The 20,163-nt window shown below is 39.9% G+C and overlaps 1 protein-coding gene across 2 annotated transcripts in view; it reads right to left on the bottom strand.

The window, feature by feature from the left end:
* pdlim2 (PDZ and LIM domain 2 (mystique)) overlaps nucleotides 1–20,163 on the bottom strand; it is a 32,205-nt gene that overhangs the window by 10,088 nt on the left and 1,954 nt on the right. For both annotated transcript variants that reach the window (XM_085293969.1, XM_085293968.1), the window contains exons 2-6: nucleotides 15,010–15,141; nucleotides 13,017–13,168; nucleotides 10,367–10,430; nucleotides 9,784–9,935; nucleotides 8,646–8,709 (exon numbers count right to left, since the gene is read on the bottom strand). In XM_085293969.1, coding sequence (XP_085150095.1) covers nucleotides 8,646–8,709; nucleotides 9,784–9,935; nucleotides 10,367–10,430; nucleotides 13,017–13,168; nucleotides 15,010–15,102 — 525 coding nt within the window. In that variant the 5' untranslated portion in view covers nucleotides 15,103–15,141. The remainder of the gene's footprint in view (nucleotides 1–8,645; nucleotides 8,710–9,783; nucleotides 9,936–10,366; nucleotides 10,431–13,016; nucleotides 13,169–15,009; nucleotides 15,142–20,163) is intronic.

Here is a 20,163-nt window from a genome sequence, read left to right as displayed (position 1 = left end):
ATATATGTTACATAAGTGTCCAGCTACTGAATGTGGATCTTCATGCATTCCAACATCATAAGAATTTAGGGATAAAAATCACAGCTCGGCTCGGAGACTCAAGAGGAATGCAATGAAGTAAAGAAAAACAAAAGGGATAAAGAAAAAACACATGCGCTCCACTGTGACAGGGAGTATGCAGCTGTGACTGAGCTTGACCTTAGAAAGTTAAAAAAAAAAACTTTGTCTGCACAACCAGAGCAGCTCTCCCATCACCACAATCCATTCTGCGAAATCCAGTGCCAGAATTTTATAGCGGTAACTGCTACATGACTAGCAAAGCCTTAACCAATGCTTCCTGCATATGCTTTGTTCCAGATCATCACTGTTGCATTTTAAGCCTTTGAACCATTACACACAGTGATCTCAGTTCTACAGTGCATTTGGGGAACTGCATCATGATAGTGCCAACAATACCCCCATGTTTCATGTACTAGAAAACTCAAGAAGAAATACGGGTGAGCTGAGGAAAGCCTATTTTCTTTCTTGGATGAGAGAATGGTCACAGATGGAAGAGACCAGCGGAGAATATCATCAGCCAATTTTTTTGTGGTTCCAGTGGCTGGCAAGAAGAGGAAGCTCTGATTAAAGCTGCGCTGAACTGTAATCAGGAGTTCATAGTCAACAATCCCAAGATCATTAGGGCAAGTTGCTGGAATGCTGTACTGCATTTAAAATAACATATCAAGCTATTGAGCACTATATATCCTCTTTAGGTATACTGTTTAGCTTATTATGGTGTGTTTGTACATACAAATGCACAGAGACAAAATCTGCCTGGAGAACAGACTGGATATCCACGTCCCATTGGTCCAACACAAACAATGTTTTTTGCCAAAGTAACATGCAAGGTTTCAGAATTTGGGTTTTTCTATGTGCTTTTTCCATTTCAGTGTTAACCATTTTTCATGCTTGAAGTTCTATGATATTTAATATAATGCCCAAACAGCCAATACCAACACAAAACAAAATAAACTCCAGCATTTAAAATGTCTTAATTTTAAAATCTCTAACTTTATGTATGAGGCCCTTTGCAGCAGTAAGACGGAGGGCCACATCTGTCTTACTGTGGAAAACATGGCAACTTAAGGTTGTGCTGAAACCTGCTGTTTATTTTCATCGTTCATCCATTTTATACACTCACATCTTCCATGGCAGGGGAGAGGGGGCTGGAGCCTATCCCAGCATGCTTGGGGAAAGAAACAGAGAAGACCCTTGTGCGTCAGCAAAAACTGACCCGACATTTATGGGATTCAGCTTGATTTTAACATGTGAAAATACAAACACTGGTGCCCCAGAAACTCACATATTACAAAGTATGCATTGTATTAAAACCTACATTCTTTAGTCTTGACATTCATGTAGATGTTACCTTGGCAAGTACCATTCACCTTAATGTTCTTTCACATAAAGCATAACCACACACTATTAAGTGACACAAGTGGTCTCAACCAGAACATGCACAACACAAAAAAGTTCTCCAGCCTTGGTCAGATGGAGATCTGTTGGTCCCCTTCTGACAGGTGCACCTGATCCAACCCAGTCTATGAAGGGCCAAACTGGCAACCTACAAGACCCAAAAGATCTGCTGGCAGCATCCACGATTGTGTTTTTTTAAAGACACTTCTGGGTGCATTGGCAAATATTTATTAGTAATGTTAGTTATAAATGTATGCTGATTATTCCTATCTGTGGATTGTACCCATCCAAAGTTAAACCAGCTTAATAGCACTAGCTAAGAGCTTAGGCCTCAGTCACACAGGCTTGATGACCCTCATGTCACTACATAGGTTGCTGGCTGTCACCAGGTAAAATAAATGTTGTGGCCGCCTGTAGTTTTTTGCTGTAGTGAAACTACAAGAAGTTTGGTGCAAACCAGAAATGGACACTGTTCTTTCCATCTTCCCAACCAACACACTTCAAAAGTCGCAACTTTAACTGACCAGTTTTACTGATCGGCAAATAATTTGTGGGTGTTTGTAACATTTGCCAGCAACCTCCCACAATGACTTGCCAACCGGTCAAAGAACACAAAATTCTCTCTAGCCGCTGACTGATCTCTAGGCCTTTACAAATCCATTTCACAGTAACTACCAATAACCTACAGCAACCCACCAGCTAGAAAATAAATATTTTTCTCTGGCAAGATGGTTGGCAACTGGTATGTTGGCCTTGGCCTGGCCTGTGTGGTGGTAATGTCTGTCTCCAAAAAAGAAAACAAAACAAAAAACACAGCAGCAGCCAAAACACTAATTGAAGATTCAGAATGCAGAATCCAAAAACGCCTGAGACACTGCAGTGGCTACACACACCTTTGAAAGACTTTTATATACTCCTAATATGTGATCAGCGTTGCTTTGGCACATAACAGTAATCAACCCACTAGAAGGCAGGTGATTTTACTGTTGTGGCTGATCTCTGCAAAACAAAACTGTGGGCAACTATAAATGGGACGTATTCATTTACCAGTATTAGAGATAAAGCCTTAGTGCATTATAAAAACTGTTACAAAAGAAAAAAAAAATCATTCTAAACACAATCAAGAGTTTATCCATTTTAGACACAACAAGCATAAAATGCCAAAATAAAGTGAAGGCAGCTGTTTCAGATAAAGACCCATGGGAAACACTGGGGACAGTGCCAGCAGAGGAGTCTTCAGTCTGGCTCCAACCAAGCCACTGTGCATCATCATTACCACCCTGCAGCTTCAATTACAGGGCACTGGCCAGCAGCACATAGGAGTGATGCCTAGAGGAGCTACTTTTGGGAAGACAGTTGCCGCTGTAAGAAAGTGCTGTAACTGCTAATTCACTGTCTCCACCTCAGACATGAGTGCTGCACTACAATGAGGCGGGGGACACCAGACATTCTGGGCTTGGTAATAATCAGAGCTGTGTAGGTTTTTTCCTATCCAGCAGTGGGCACTGGTGGAGGTCCTGAGCAAAGGCCTGAGGCGAAGAGTAACCTACTCGTTATCCACTGTTACTGATAGATCCCTGCCTTGTAATTATGTCTGAGCAATGGTGCATTACTGTGTACACATTCTGTTACAAATAAAACACAATACATGGTTAAACACAGGACATCTTTTTGGAACAAAAAAAAAAAAAAAAAAAAAATCATGTAATTAACATTCTTTACCTTTTTTATTGGCTCATGTCCGACTGCCCCTGCGTTATGAAAGGTCTTACATCTCCGACTACAGTCCTGGTTCCAATAATGATATGACTAAAACAATGTGCTGAGACTATACCTGTGCATATAATCTAAGACAATTAAGACTTAAAGGTAATTTTCTTTTTAATCTAAATGCATGCTAACTTCGTGTTCTGTTTTGTTTTTCCAAAATACTGATGCAAAAGTCTTACGGGACTCCAGTCTATGCTGCAGCATGCAATTCTTTACAAGTCAAGCTCATTTTTCTCAGGGTTTATACATAGACATTTGTAAAATAGGCTTATATAGAGCAGTGACACTGAACAAAGGAATAGATTTTTGTGACTTTGGTCCTAATAGCTCCTCTACTCTCTACTCCTTTACCATGGCCACACACAATCAAACTGTACAAGATTAAATGAAGAACATAGAAAACAAGATAAGAGGATGATTCTAAACATACAGTACTGCCAAGAAACATTGGATATCGAATGAGCAGCATTCTGATACACCTCTGAATGGATGAGCATACTGGGTGCTGCAAAACATGCTTGACAGAAACAGATCGTGAAACAGTTATTAAGTGCTGCAGTTTTAGTTTAATAAACAAATGATTCCTGAAGCTAAAAGTAATGAAGTAAGATCTCTAGTGTAGGTGGCCTGAGAGAGAGACTCACTGCTACCAAAACTGAATAGGTCAATAATATGTCTGCATAGTGTTTTATACACAAAGGGTGCTTTGAGCAACACATTTTTATCCCTATAAAATTCCCCACAAGGCTCTGACTGAATCAGCATATCAAGCTCATTAGACATCTGGAGTTCATTATGGTTGGACTAAAAATCACTGGACTTCCAATTCATGGTTGGCGAGATGACTCTCTTCACATGCGCCAAAAAAGAAAAAAAATGTGTGGTGGGGTTACAGTAAGAGTCAAGACGAGCTGAATGTAAACAAGACTGACGATCAAATTTTTATAAAGACATTTTTGTAGTTTTTTTGGTGTTTTTACAGTTCCTCCCACAAAGATAACAGAGCTCTAACTGTAAGTAGTCTCACAGCATCACAACAATATGTTCCACTCTCACATTTCACACAGATTTAAACCAACTGTACTGAATACTGGAGTACTCTGTATAGCGATGGAAAACTGCCACATATATTTCAACAGGAATGTCCACAAATGACTATAGACCATAAATCTAACATGTCAGCATTTATGGTATGTCAGTGCAGAAGAGTTACTCTCCACATGTCATTTCTGCAGCCTAACAGTTATGATTCACGATCACCCAATCCACCCCTGGTAATCACTACACTAAAATGTGGGTGTTGTACTGTGTAAAACTACAAAAATATATGCTAACATGTCTATTTTTGTTGGCACGAACATATCAAGGGGCAGTTATTCATGTCATTCCCTTGACAACAACTTTAGGAATGTTGACATTATGCTCAACCACCTTCGTAAACACCAACAACTTGTAAAAAGGTCCATCTCTCTCAGCCAACAGTTCTCCATAAAACTTTCAGGGCCATCTATCCCCATGAGTGCACCCAGAGGCCTGCAAAGCTCAGGGAATCAAAAGTGTCCCAGTTTGCTTTTCCATTCCAGGGGAAAGAAAAACAGCTGTGCTGATCAATCAGAGGGGATGACGAGAGGCATGCTGCCCACGGAGAGGCCACAATGGACCCCGAGCTTAACGGCTACGAGTCCACGTGAAAGGGCCTCACACTGCCCAGTCACAGAGCTCACTGTGCAGAGAAGAAAACATCCCTCCACCATGACCGTGCAGCCAGCACTGCTCCCCAGACACTGGCTTGGCTTAGCACAGCACCAGCATGCCAAACCAAACAAGAGGCCCACTCACATCAGATCTGAGAAAGTGCATCATTCCAAGCCATCATCATCTATATAATATGTATATTTCTATTTAGTAAAAAGGAGTGGCCATTTCTGTTGAGCTGAATTTTCCTTAAGTTCCCAGCCTCTTTGATACTTTAATTACTTCAATTTTCATCCAACTGTGTCTATAAAGGTTTATATTTTGACACCATTAAAAATAAACTCCATTCTTGAATGCCAAGTCATTTTTCCTGCTCCAATTTGATGAGCACAGTTTTGGCCTCAATTTAGAATAACGAAGCACAAGGCCGCCTTCCTTCTGTGACGGCTATCCTCCTGTGAAGAGAACAATGGACAGTAATGCATGAAATAGAGGATGTGGGGATTGACAGCTACTTCTTTAGATAAAGAACTCCGTGACATGTCATACAGCCAAGGCCACTGCACCAAATTTAGAATCGAGAGGAAAAGTTTGGCCAGCGCTGGCACAAAATGTTGTGTTGCCCGGCTGTAGCTGGAGATCTTACACTACTGAGGATATTTGTAAAGCAACCTCACTGTCCCAGCACAGGATCGGACAGCCCACTAAGGCAACCCTCAGGAACCTCAAAGTGCAGAAACTGCAAACCCAGACACGGAGCCTAGTCTTAATGGTCGAGCGACGGGTCATGTCTCATGAAGAGCAGTTTGGTTTTGGCTCTGCTCAGTGCAACAGAGATCCCATTGTGGTCACTTCATGATGATATAAACAGATGCTCTGAATCATGACAGTGGCCGAGCAGTTCAGAAACAAGCTTATGTCCAGATTCCAGTAATCTAGGATGCACCATGCATTTAGCTCTTTTGTCACGACTGTGACTTCAAAAGCAGTTTGTAATATAGCCAATGATTTGAGAGTTCAATTCCCAGTCCCTCCACGTCCTGAAGTATTCTTGATTGATAAATATGAGCCACTGATAAATAAACTCTATAGTTCATATTCACCACAAGGCAAGTTGGTATAAAAGTAGAGGTAGAAACAGCACTATAGTAAATATAAATATACTAAAATGTCTGTTTTTAACCTTATAAAGACTGAAGCATGAAATAATTTGCAGATAATTCTAGTGTATCAGGAAAAAAAATATATCCCCACTTGTGTAGAGGTCTCAAATACTTCTGTATGATATGTGGTAGAATTGGTATTACTGGGTTAAACATTCATTTAAATCTTTCGATTCTGTCATACATGTGGTCGGTCTGGTATCGCAGGTGGTCTAAACTCCAATCAAAAGACATGGCTGTGTGTTGAAAAGTTTCTCCTTAGAGTGACATGGCTTAAGTACAGTCTGCGAGTGTCAGCAGGCTCTCTGGTGTCCACTGAACTCCACCCCATACCCCAGCCCCCATCCATTTGAGTTTCATCACACAACAGCATGCCTTGTGACACAAGGGAAAAAGCAACACCAGGCCATCACAGCCACTATTGTATACAGGCTTTTTCTCAGGATATCCAACACCCTGGAAAATGGCGGATCCTGTTGCGCACCCCACTCTCTCTGCACTCAGGGAGCCAAATCAGGGGTGGAAAAGCCTTTTAGGAGCTTTTCAGTGAAGTTGATCACCTGATACAGAAGCACTCTGCACCTCTCAGTCAGGACAGAGGCCCTTGGCACAGACGCTCCACATCTCAGCGCTCAATGGGATGCTGAGTTCCTGCCAGCGCAAGCAACATAATGCACAATGTACCCATGGCAGAACTCTTCCAAGCCATCTCCCCATCGAGCACTCTGAAAGAACTCCACTCACTAATCTCAGCGCTGCAGTGGGAGGCTCATCACTACTTTAAAACTGGGATAGAAATCTCTTGGGGTCAGCCAAAACCCAAAACTCTCTTTCCTGAGACTGATTTAATTCAAAGATACTCAACAAATGGTTAAAAATAACCAAGAAAAGGCTCCAAGAGGAAGTCAGACAATACAGAGTCCAAATGAAGAAAAATAAGAGGAATTATGATTTTTAAAAATGTTAAGAAGAATGGAAGAACGGGCGACTCCATGAATACCACAAACATGTGAGGCTGTCCCAACAGGCGTGTGTTCATTCCTAAGAGCTTGCCAATGGAGCTTTGAGCCACAATACAGCTCCTAATGTGTTTTGGGCAAGCCAACTTCCAGTTTACTGCACCATGGTTTTCAGGTCACCACAGTGGAACTCCACAGTCAGTTTCAGAACATGGTTGTAAATGCCCCCCCTAAAAATAAAGTGAACTGATATGTCAAAGTGGCCTACAGTGTTTTTTAGGAATTAATAAAGCTTTAACCTCGTATCAGTTAACTGTAGCAAACTGTGGAATTCAGTTGTCAAAATTAGTTACACTAAATTGATATTAGCTAAATATTAGTTAGAGTGGTTCTCGTGGTGTCTAAACAACCAAGAGTACCCCAACATGAGCCACCGGCCTTCAAGGACGTGACACAGAATCTAAAACTTGAAGGAAAACCTTTAAACTGGACTGCCTTACGCAGCTGCCTCTCAGGAGGAATGCTCCAATGTTTTGAAGTTCAAACCTCTGCATATTTATCTAACGTTATGTAATGTCCAGAGTTATAAAAATGGATGGAATTCCTTGTGGCACTACAAAAGGTCTTGAATGTTTTTTCCTGTTCTGTCATTTCACATGTTTCGTCTTCAGTGGGACCCATGCATGTAACTAAGTATGGAGGCATAGCTGAAATAGCTTATGATGAACTTTCCCACAACATTTTCTCTCTTTACTTCATGGAAGTCTTTCCAGACGCTCTAGTCCCCCGGTTTTGGTTCTGTTGCTGGAACGGGGAATGGACACAGCATACTTACAGATAAGTCTGTGTTTTACGTCTCTCCATATCTTGCAGCCTATTGAGATTAATAAGTCTCCATTTTTGACAACTAAAGGTTATGGCCATTGTTCTGAAGGAAATCAATAGCTTTTTTTCTTGGCCCAGGCTTTGAATGAAGCAGCTCCAGACGGTTGTTCATCTTAATGCCAGATATTTTGAACGCTGACCTTTGTAGTTTGTACACACCCTGCTATAAAAATGCCAAACCTTATCAGTTTCCTGCCTTTACTGTTAAGTGCACAGTCAGTACACTGTCCGCAAACCTATTCAAGGGCACCTTCTGTGGCATCAGAAACAAACAATTCAAATGGGAAGGCTGAGGCTTCAGATAAGTCATTCTAGCGGACTGGACTAGCCCAGTCAAAATAAATACTCTCCACACAGTAATACACAGTGGACAAAAATCTTCAGCTGTACTGTCTGTGTGAACTGCAGCCTAAAACTGCAGCTACAGATGAACGACAGTCCAGGAAAATCTATGGCTTTCAAGCCTGGACACGCAAATAATGATTCTGACTCACAAATACCGTAAAACAAAAAAGGACACCCACAAACTGTGTTTTGAAGACAGTAATTTTAAGTTACTTAGCAACCACTGTCTCCATCTAATTAAGTGCTCTTTATTACAGAAATTGTGCTTCATTATTTGCAAGGTAGAAAAAAGAATGACTGAACAAAAGTCAATAACTCCTACGTGTAAGGCAGACTGCTGAAAACCTTCAACAAAAACACTTCAACCAACCTGTGACACGAGTCCTGACAATCTCGTATTTCTCTCCTCTGGTGACCTTGAGTGCAGCTGAAAACTGTAACATATGGACAAGAAAAGAAAAAAAGATATCAGTCATAAGAACTTATGCTTTTAGGTTGGCCACAATTCACACAGAGACACACGTCAGTCGTCAGAGATTCTTCTGTACTGCATATATTTTACTGTAGCACGTGGCACCTTTATTATCTCAGTATGTATTACACTATTGTGATATTATTGTGGCTTCATAGTTCCTGCTGCCTCAAAAAGGCTAATAATATCATAATAATAACACAAACTCTATGATCAACTCACCCTGGTTATATTGGTTTTTTTTATGACTGTTGTGAATGATCTATGCACTTTATTTCCTTATACACATTACAAGTTACTGTGCCAAAGAGTTTATTCTATTTAATAAATCAATAGGACTGCATTACAAAATACAGATTTAATAGGTTATGAGGCAACCCCCCCCCCCAAAACAAACAAAAACAAAAAATTATATTAATACTTAAATCAAGTCCTGGGCAGGAAACTTTACCAGTGCATGCAAGGGAGGAAATCTAGTTTGAAATATGGCCTATTAAAGGTTGTTCAACAAACGTCCGAGTGCAGACAAAACCGCGGTGAATGTTCCACATTCTGCCTTTTGTTAACGTGAATGCAAACGGAGGAATGTGATATCCTGTGCATATCCTTTGTTACTACAGCACAATCCCATGGCTCCACTTTCTGTCTGTTATTCCCATACCTATTGGCTTGCCTGTTGTTTGGTCAAGAGACCACTTGCTGCAGACTTTTTGTCCAGATACAAGCCTATTTAGGAAGTGAACGGTTGGATTTTTGGAAAGAAAAAAAGAAAAAGAAACAGTAACAAAAAAAAAAAAAAAAAAAAAAAAAAAAAACATACACCTGAAATGTGGAGCTCTAAAAATCTCCTTTTTTAGACCGCTAACGCTTAGGGAAATGCTTTTTTGTGTCTCTAATGTTACAGGAGAAAACTGTAACTCATGTTTCTCTGCAGAGAATTCTTTAAACTACACAACTTTGCATGTCAAAAAGTATGAAAAGTGGACTTGCTTAAACATAAAGTATCACAGTGATTTGAAAAGCATGAGTGCACTACCTCTTGTTGATGGTTGGTGTCACCATCTCCATCCTTGTATCGGGGCTGGCAGGACGATCTGTTGAGTACGGTCCTGGAGATCGTGACACAGGGCTGGAGATGGTGTACTCTCTATAGTTTTGATTCTCATCTTGATTCAGTTTTACTGTTTCCTAAAAAAAATACATCACATCAGAGAAATGTTACTACATTAGACTCAGCTGAACATGACTTGATCTTTAATCCTGTGTTTTGGCCATGCAAGCTGTAAAAGGATCAACAGAGGTACTTGTGAGAAACGTCACCACAAAAACATGTCATCTATCACTACATATTGTTTGATGAACTCTTACACCCAGTGTGAGCTCAGTAAAATACAAGTACTGAAAATGATTTAAGGTTTTAGGGCTATTTGTGGACAGAAAAACAGACTTGTAAACAGATGTGTAATGCATGTATACTGTCAAGATTCGTTTACATTTTTACAAACAAACCAACATGACTTGAATATACAGAAAAAAAGAAAACATGACAATTATGGATATTATTCTGTCCAGTGCGGGACATCAAATATGTTGAAGTACTCCGTAGCTTCAGCACTGACCTTGAAACGTCCAATGAGCTGTTCAGGAGTGCCGTTGGTTTGTCCAACGCCGGGAGTTTCAGGTCTTGAAAGAGAGAGAACAGCAGATCAAATGACTTTATAGGTGTATCTGATCAACTCTTGCATTCCTGCATCATAATAATAATACTGGTTTACTGCAAGTGACCAAAAACACACTGTGATGCCTTAACTTTGTAAAGTGGGGAAAAAAGAAAAGATGTCTTTGTTTACATAAAACCCCCTTACAAAATGTAAACGTTTCCAGTGTTTTCTTGATTAATTTATCCAGTATAATAACTATTTTATGATTACTCATGTTTGTAGCATCAGCCACCTGATCGGTTACCTGTTAACCGAATGCATTGACATCCATGGTCTGTTGCAATGCTGACCCGGACTAATTTTATTATAATGATACAGGAACAGCATCAACACGGGATATCGTGCAACTTTATATAGGACTGCCGACTTTTCTCTAACAAACATGGAGAAAAGAAAAAATCAATTTCGATCGAGAAAGAGCCAAAGCAATGCGAAATAATCAGTTATTAAAAAATAACAATAATAATAATAATAATAATAATAATAATAATAATAATAATAATAATAATAATAATAATAGTGTCAGTGCCCTGCCAAGTGTCCACCATTATGTTGTCATGAATCTTTAAGATTACTGCAGAGCCTTCTTTACAAAATATTCTCTTGATCTCTCTGCAGCTTTTCAACTGTTGTTTTTCTTTCTTGAACAGAAGATACATTATGAGCAAGTCTATCACTGAAGCTGGAGGGGAAAATGTGGGTAGTGGAAGCGCCAATGCAAACACACAATGCCCCCCTGGCTGCAGGACCAGAAGCTGCCTGCCTCTTGCTTGAGCTTGAGCTAATGAGGCACACAGGAAGGCCTGGATGCCTGTGGTAAATCACCCAGAAACCCACCTCTAGTGGCTCTGGCTCCACATACTGTGTGGAGAAGAGATGGCAAGAAGACAAAAACTGATCCAGTCCCTGTAAGACATTTCTTCCCATAGGAAGGATATTAATATTGTACGCCTGAAAAACTCATTACTTCCACTTTGTAGCATGTATATCAAACATCAGAGGAAGATGTGGCCTACGGACGGTAAGAAGTCAGATGAGTATTTAGGCTGTAACCAATGCTCTTGGTTAACAGGTCTCATTTACAGAAGAATTATTAGTGGTAACAATGTGTGATTCTGAACCACAGAGATGTAAAACTGACCCAAAAGCAGCATCTGAAACCCCGTACTGATAATAGCCTTCACATCTGGAAATTCAAAATGTGAATTTTTGGAATACCACTCTGAGAAAATGAACCAAAAACACTTCATCTACAACTAGATTTGAAAAGGATTGAAACCGGCAATAAACAAGAGCTGATTTTTGTTTGTTGATATCACATTACCCTTTTCTCTATAAAAAAAATTAATAAATATATAAATCCGGCATACAACCTGGATTTACTTATTTATCATTTTTACTTTAAAAAGGCAGGAAATTAGAAGAAAACTACTGCACAATAAAGCAAAAGGTGCGCTAAAAGCTAGCTCCATGAAGAAAAGGGTCAACATCATCCAGCAGGAAAAAAAAGAAAAGAAAAAAAAAAAGCAATGTATAACGTTTTAAGGATCAAATTTGAAATGTGGTAGCTACTCCTTCAGTTGAAAACATATTCAGTTAGCTATGTCTGGGATTAATCTGATGTTGAACTGACCAACAATAAACCACTATCTCAGTTTAAAACATCAGGCACAGCTAAAAACAAAACTTCTGAGTACAGACTGATGCCAGCTTCCTTCAGTGGGCACCCACATCACTGCTGGAAGGAGAGTGCTCTCAGCTAAGAAAAGAACTCATTAAACATTAAAGACTTGTGCCACTCAATTACCATCCTCAAGAGAGCTCATCTGAACATAAGTCAAAGATCTGAAGTGCTAAATGAGTAAAATTAAAAACAGAAGCTTCGGTGTAACCACTGACAGCTAACAGACAGAGTGGCACTGTCTTGGGCAGCGAAGGAGAATTACTGTTGTTTCTGGCTTGGCAGGAGACATGAGGTCAGACGGGAAAAATTCACTCACATGGACGTAGGACATCCAGAAAGGATGTGTGTGCGAGCGCGCCCGTGCGCGTGCGTGTAATAACAGAGATGAAAAAAAAAATATGATTGGAAGGCAACTGTGACAACAAATAATACCTCAGGGAGGACCTTTAATCAAGCCAAGAGCAATTCCGACTGAAGGGAAAGATTTTTCTTAGTTCCCAACTCCCGTCATCCAAACAAGGAAAATCTCAAAGTAAAGTTTATTAAGAAGGACCAGGGAAGGGAGTAGGGTGGCTCTCATACATGCTGGCATTTCCCCTGATTATAATCACTTGTTTTGTTTGTACAGTGCTTAAAAATGGTGTAAAGAAAGATGGAAGCTAGGGAGACTGTGGTCTTGGCACAAACAGAGAAAATTAGAGACGTAAAAGATACTCTATGTGGGACTATGCAGCCTGCATGTTGTTGCATTGCATGGCACTGTATTTGTTTATTTTATGTCTATAAGACATATTCACAAAAAAAAAAAAAAATGACATTGTAGCTCAAATGTTAGTCCTACTTCAGATCTGCATGTCAGCATACCTCTCCACCACCAGCTGCAGAGAGGTCTTGGAGTTCTTGATCTTGGTCTGGGCCTCTGCATTCAGCATATCAGCCGTGTTTTCTCCATTGATCTCCAAAATAATGTCACCGGCTTGTAGGGCTGCCTGCTCTGCCTTGCCGCCCTCATTGACCTGTTGAACAAAGGCATGAGCTCCAGTTTAGTCCTAGCCCCAGGTCTTAAAAACAACACTTTTTAGGAAGCTATCTAACAAGCATAGACATCTCTGACTTATCCCATGAGTGTGTGTATACCCTGACATCGACTGACCTCCAGCACAACAAATGAATAAACGAGAAAAGACACTGAAGAGTTGTTTCATACTTTGTTGCATAATTAACCCAAATGTCTTCTCCTAAAAGTCAGCCCTCGGTAAATGCCGACAAACACCACAGGATTTCCCAATAGTGGTCACAAGCAGATGAATTCATGACACCCTTGGGGAGAAGTCATTAGTGTGACTGTACTCGATGGGTTGACTGCTCTGACCTTTGCAACCAGCCTCTCCACGTGTCAGAGTCAGTACCATGCCCCCACATCAGAGGGAATTCCACACTAATGGGCCAAAATATAAGGTCCAAACGATCTCGCTCAGCTTGGTCCCTGTGACCCAGCACACAGGCATACTTAATCTGAAGCTTAAACTTTAGTAGAAAGTATGTCATTTGTCACAAACTGTGTTGCCTCACAATTAAAAACAGAGAGAGGCAATAAAACAAAGAATGCAAAGCAAAATGAATAAAGAGCCTATCACTCTCTGCTGCCTCTTTAGAGGCAAATGTATGTGGAGTAAATGCCAGTCACAGGCCATTTGCCCACTTAGCCAGGCAGAGGTACCATGTCTGTGGGCCAACTTGAGAGGCAATTAAGGGTTGCTGTGGTGACCCACAGTTTTGCATGCCTTCTCTGATCAGGACATGCCTGGTTTCACATAAACTAAGATCAGCTGGGGGATCTTTTCCCAAATCTGTGCTTAAGAAAAACAAGGGCACGTTATCTTTCAGGCCAACAGAAATAAAAAGAGTGCATCCGTGGTATTTCTGTGCCAAGCACAAACCACTACAGAGGGTTAAACCTACATCTCTGCTTGGGGATTTGGGACCAACTGTTTCACACACACTTTACAAACCAATTTCAGTAATTAAGTTGTTGTTTGAGAAGGAATTCTTGTCACTTCACAGGATACGTTTGATATTTGAGACAAGTAAACACTGGTGTTGTTTACTGGATAGCACTAACAAAATCAGACCCATTATTCATGAGAAGACTAGTTTTTCTAGCATAAGCTGTTGAGTGGGGCCAAACAAAGTGCTTTTGAAGTTTAAGGAGCTTAAAACTCCAGCTGTTTGAAGCATGGATGCCTCTTCATGGCACTGCCATAACTTATCCTTTATGGACTGCGGGGAGGCTCAGTGAACAGGGCCAAAAAAAAAAAAAAAAAAAAAAAAAACACACACGCTGAGATGGTGATATAGCACCAGGATGTGCGGGTGAACAGGGTGTCTCTGGCATGTAGTTAGTCTGAGCAAGTTTCCTGGATGTGTTTACTGCAGAATGTCTGCTTACAGTAGTAATGTTTCCACTTCTTCTACTTCATCCAACTGGGAAAATATTGTCAGTAAAAATAAAACACACATGCTAAAGTGCACAGATTCACAGGGCAATCCATATTCTCACACATTTACACGTCGCTGTAACTCAGGAACCTCTCACCTCCCACCTCAGCTTCCATTTCTACTGTAATCAGCGATTTCCTTCTAATGCAATCTACTTCCATTCTATTCTAATGGGTTCAGTTGTCAAGGAAATAGGTATGCTGTTGCAGCGGACATAAACAAAGACAAGAAAAGAGGCGTAGCAAGTAGGAAGTTGACTGCATGACATGGCATTCCAGTCTGTGTTTTGAAAAAAAAAATGGGTATGGTATTATAAGGTGTGACAGGGTTCAGCGTCAGGACTGCTGTCAACAAATACCTTTGATACAGTTATGGCCTTCTTGAAATCTCGTCCTCCATATATTCTGAAGCCCCATGGTGAAGGGCCAATCAGGTTCACTGTTAGTGCCATGGCGAGATCGGATCTTTCTTTTTCACTCTTGTCCAAACTCTGGGAGAAAAAAATCAAAAACAAATAAAAGAAACAACATCAGGTATAAGAAATGTCAGACCTAAACATGTGCATGCCTTAATGATCTCAAGTCACATGCCTGAGACAGGTTCAAAATACAATCAACAGGAGAGGACAGCGATCATTTGCACAAGATGGCCTTTATCTCCAGCACAGCTTCTTTCACTGGCCTAAGTCCTCTCTGACATAGATTATCCAACCACATCAAATAAGAATGGAAAGAATCTGAGACCAAATTCACATGACCAACATTTCTAAAGCGTTTGTTAAGTTAAATAGTTTCATTAAATCCAAGTGCTCTTTGAAGACTAAGGAAACACAGTGTACAGTGGAATGTGCTAAGAGTACATAGTTAACTGTTACTGACTATTTTCTAGAGTACAGTAGAGTGTGTGTATAATTAATAATATATATATATATATATATATATATATATATATATATATATAAATAAAATCTTGTATAACGGACTCTAATGCAGAAGTTATTTTGGTTTTGTGATATTATGTATTAAACAAAAGAAAGCCATTAGCATGATTAAATAGTGTCTGCTGAAACTAAGAACATCTTAAAAAATGCTTTTACTGCTTTACTTTTCCCAATAAACACATTATCAAAAATTCTTCTCATTGTATCTCTGTGTACTTTGACACAAAGAGACAAGACGATAACAGCAAAGTATTAAAGGGTAACTAATAGCAACTATTGGTTAATTGGTTATTGCAGGTAAAACCAACAGTTTTTATATGTGAATATGTATCTCAGTAAACACTGGGGTAGATTCCACTAATGTAATTAAAACCTGGCACTAACTAATCATCAGTTACACAACTTCTGAAATATTCATGAGCATAAACCCAGAATATCTTTTAAAGCATTAAAATTCTTGTGCTGATGTTACTGGTAAGACGTGATTCACCTGCAGGTTTTCTCAGGCTCTGCTAATGGACTGAAGCCTGTCTGTAGTACGACTTCACCTGGAGACAAAGAGCTCTGCAGTGTGATAATGTGATGAAAAGATAAGCCCTTACAGTCATATACGCATCAACACCCGTACTGCTAAAACACACACACAGCTGCAGCTTCTCATTGAAACTCATCTCACAGAGAAAAAGCGGTGAAGACATTAGCGCAACGAGTAATATATAGTTCTACACGCAGCTCATGACATAAGCTATTTTAAGTATAGACCGCTGCGATCAAACAGAAAAAATAAACACCAAGTAGCATCTCTTTTCTATTCTCTGCTACTCAACTCATAACACAAGGCTCAGTCTAAGAGAAAGCTTCTGGAAATAAACACAGAAATTACACTTTATTGTTGACTGTCATTTTTCTATAATAACACTATGGATGTTTTTACTCTTTAACCACAGTAATTCTTTTCAGTGACAGAGTGTGAAATATGCTGACCTGCACAGTCTGTAGCACCTCTGATTGCACACTGTGACTGTATCAGCAAATCTTCTGATAAGGTCTAAAAAAAACAGATATGAGCCAACTATAGTACGTTATACACTGTACACCCTGTGACGTACATTTTCCAACAACGTCAATTTTCATCTTAAGCGATGTTACTCAAGGTCCCCATAAAAAAAAAGTAAACAAATACTGCTAGTGATTGCATAATGCACTTATCACAGATCGTGAAAATATGACAAACAGGCAGGACAATGAGAAATCAAATCAAATCACTTTTATTGTCACATCACATGTGCAGGTACATTGGTACAGCACATGCGAGTGAAATTCTTGCGTGCGAGCTTCACAAGCAACAGAGTTGTGCAAAATACAATAACATAAATCACAGACCAAGTAAAGTGGATCTAGGACAGCAGCCATGCTACTCCCCTGAATCCCTCCAAACACTGGCCCACTTCATGGTACGCACATTCCACAAGAGTTTGGAACAAGCAATGCAGACCCAGTTACTCATTAACAGTCTGGGCCAATTAGCGGGCTCTCCATCATTAGTATCTCTTAATTGCTGTGGCCAGAAATAAGTGCAGTAGTGATAATGACAGAGAGCTGCTGTCCAAAACTTTCCCAGCCTCCGGGGGTGTCAATTAGTTCCATAAGTCTCTACAACTACTCCTATAGAGAGGCCATTATCGTCCGAGAAACCTGCTAATTCTCTGTGTAAACATTCACTGTTTGCATCATAAAAATGCTTGTGGTGGAAAGGGAAAGTATGGTGAAAGTCTGGGGGCAGTGGAGATGGACGACAACACATTGTGGCGGTGAAGATAAGTGGCACGCTCGTCATGTGCTGCGTTTAATTGGTGACTGATGAGCTTTAAATAGGCTGTGTTGCTGAACACAGTTTAATGAAATGTCTCTAGTCCATGAAATTACTGCTGGGAAGGTGCCAGCACACATAAAGGTAAGTTCTCTTCTGGTGACATCTCACTGCTATTGCTGCCAGGCCAGTTTTTGCAGCACAATTCAATACGCCCAACACAATGAAAAGAATTCTAGTTATGAAGCTATTTCTATAGCTTGTAGTTCAGCACCGGCCACAAAGAGCTGGAAGTGTGCATGAGAATAGAAAGCGATCCCTCTCACCTCCAATTAATACAATAGACAGGTTTACAACTTAACTGCGTACGGCCTGTTGCTACAACAAGCAGTGAGACGTCAAGTCAGATTACTTTTTACTACAGGCTACATAATTTTCTGAACAAACTCAAACTGCATAGCATACACCCAGCAAGAATTACTGTATTCCAGTACAACACTACTTTATCAAATGTCACAGTCAATGTTGGTAAAAATTATGTTTTAAGAAGGGCACTTCAAAGTCTGCAACAATACAGCTAACAACTGATTAGTTTCATGAAATTACTGGCCATTTAGACCAATTTTCCACTTAGCATTATAGGCTCCATATGGAGCACACCAGCATCATCGAGTGGACCAGGGGTATTCAGAGCAGTTTAAAATGTTCATCACAGCTTTTTTGTTAAACAGGTGTTTGACAAATTGATGCCTGTTACTGGTGGGATTCTGTCCCACTCGTAGATAACAAGCATAGTCATCAACATAAACGACAACCCAAAGTTTTATTAATCACATTCTGTCACTGCAAACAGGTAGCAACACAAAGTATTGTCCATATCCTACTGAATGCTTCACATTCCTTTTCTTTTTCCCCTCACATTAACAAACCACATGGTGTGGTCACATAATTCTTTCTGCCTCACATTCCTAAATGCAGCCGTCATCGTTTCTGCTACTTTTTTAGCACTTAAATGATTTGTTCATTAACTTAAGTTTTGGTTAAGATTATTACATGAAAAGAAAAAGAATTTGAAAGTGTGTAGAGGATCAGTTCTTACCCCCAAGAAGTACTTTAAAGTTTGTCTAACAACTGCTACTAAACATTGCTGCACTATCCAGCAATAAACCAGACATCTTGAGGTTTTACATTGTTGTTTAAGACAAAACAAGAAAACTGGCTATCATCAGGTAGCACTTTAGGAAACTGATGTTAGGAGTTATATGTTAAAGGCTTCTGGGTACTTGCAATCTCTGAGTGGTGCTCTCTACAGGCAAACACGGTTACAAGCAGTACAAAGGGGCAGAATAGGCCTTTCATAATGTCAGAGTCAAGATTCATTGGCTGTACCTGTGCAATGCCTTCAGGGTTTAATGTAAAGTAGTTTTAAAATGTATCATTTGTATAAAACATTTCTGATATTACCAATAGATACAGCTGCTTTTTACATTATAAAAATAAAATATTAGTTACTGTATGACATACATCATGAAACTAATCTGTTACACGTAGCTTATGTTTGCCACACTGAGCTTATGTTCTGAGAGCAAAGTCTTGCAGGACTGTAGCTTTCTTTATCAGTGTCTGATGATAAATCAGGCACATGCAGGTTTCAGTGTAAAGACATTAACATCAACTGATATGCAATCTATTTAGTAAGCAACAAGTTGCTATGGGCAGTTAGGCTGAATGAAACCTGCTGACACAGGCCTGAAATCATGTGTCTTAGTGTGGTATTACAATGACTCATCAAGGGTGAGTCATTAACTTTGATCACCATTTTGACACTGGCATGGGAACCAGTAGTCATATTTACAGATGCATTGATATTCATTAAATCAAAGCAGACAGAGCAAACTGTGAACACCAAAACAGGAAACCGTTACCATCATTTTGCATAACAAAGCTGAGAACTAACACCTCATTTATTTCAAGGAATGAATATTTTGGAAAAACAAGTTGTTACCATATGTACAGCACTGGAAATCGAATATTCGTGTAAACTATATGCCACTAGGTGATCCAACTTAAAAGCCCTGTACAGTAAAATGTCTGACAGCCAAAACTGAGCACCTACTTTGGCTCTATAACTTTCTTTTATCACTAGAGTGCTTAAGTGAGACAGTTTTTCTTCTGTCAAAGCTGTGCCAAAATCCACTGGAGTGAAATGAACAATGGCTGATGAACATAGCAGACACACACATTCAACTGAAAGCTCTTTAATGTGAAGGAACGCTTTCTCTTAAAAGAACTCCTGTGGCTTCAGGGAAATATTCCTGGTATGAATCACACACTTGTCAAAACTCTCACAGGTCGCCGTGCACCAATGTGAACTTTCCACAATCTCATGTCAGCGATGCAGTCTGCAACCTGTGTCACAAAGTACACTGACAGGTTGGCACCTACCTGGACACACACCCACTGAATAAAAAGGAAAAGAATGCAGTGGCAAGCCTCTCCCTCCAATAAGTCGAAAGCAGTAGCATTCAGCACATTCTGCACATCATACCCATCTGGTCAGATATATACCAGCAATCACTAAGGAGATGAAGAGAATATCAAACAATAACATGTGATGTCAAATGGGGTGTTGGTTGGTGAATTTCTGCATTGTTGCATATGGCTACGATGTGTCACCAAAATAGTTGTGGAATGAAACACACCTGAAAAATGCCTTACTCCCTTTTCAATAAGAAAACTTTCAAGGGTGGATGCTGCTAGTG

The sequence above is a fragment of the Mchenga conophoros genome, linkage group LG12, assembly GCF_057382185.1.
Source record: "Mchenga conophoros isolate Kocher_MC1m ecotype Shallow Benthic linkage group LG12, M_conophoros_male_GT1.1, whole genome shotgun sequence".
In the NCBI taxonomy this organism is placed as follows: Eukaryota; Metazoa; Chordata; class Actinopteri; order Cichliformes; family Cichlidae; genus Mchenga; species Mchenga conophoros.
The sequence above is the reverse complement of the archived record's forward strand: the minus strand, read 5'-3'. Positions and strand labels throughout refer to the sequence as shown.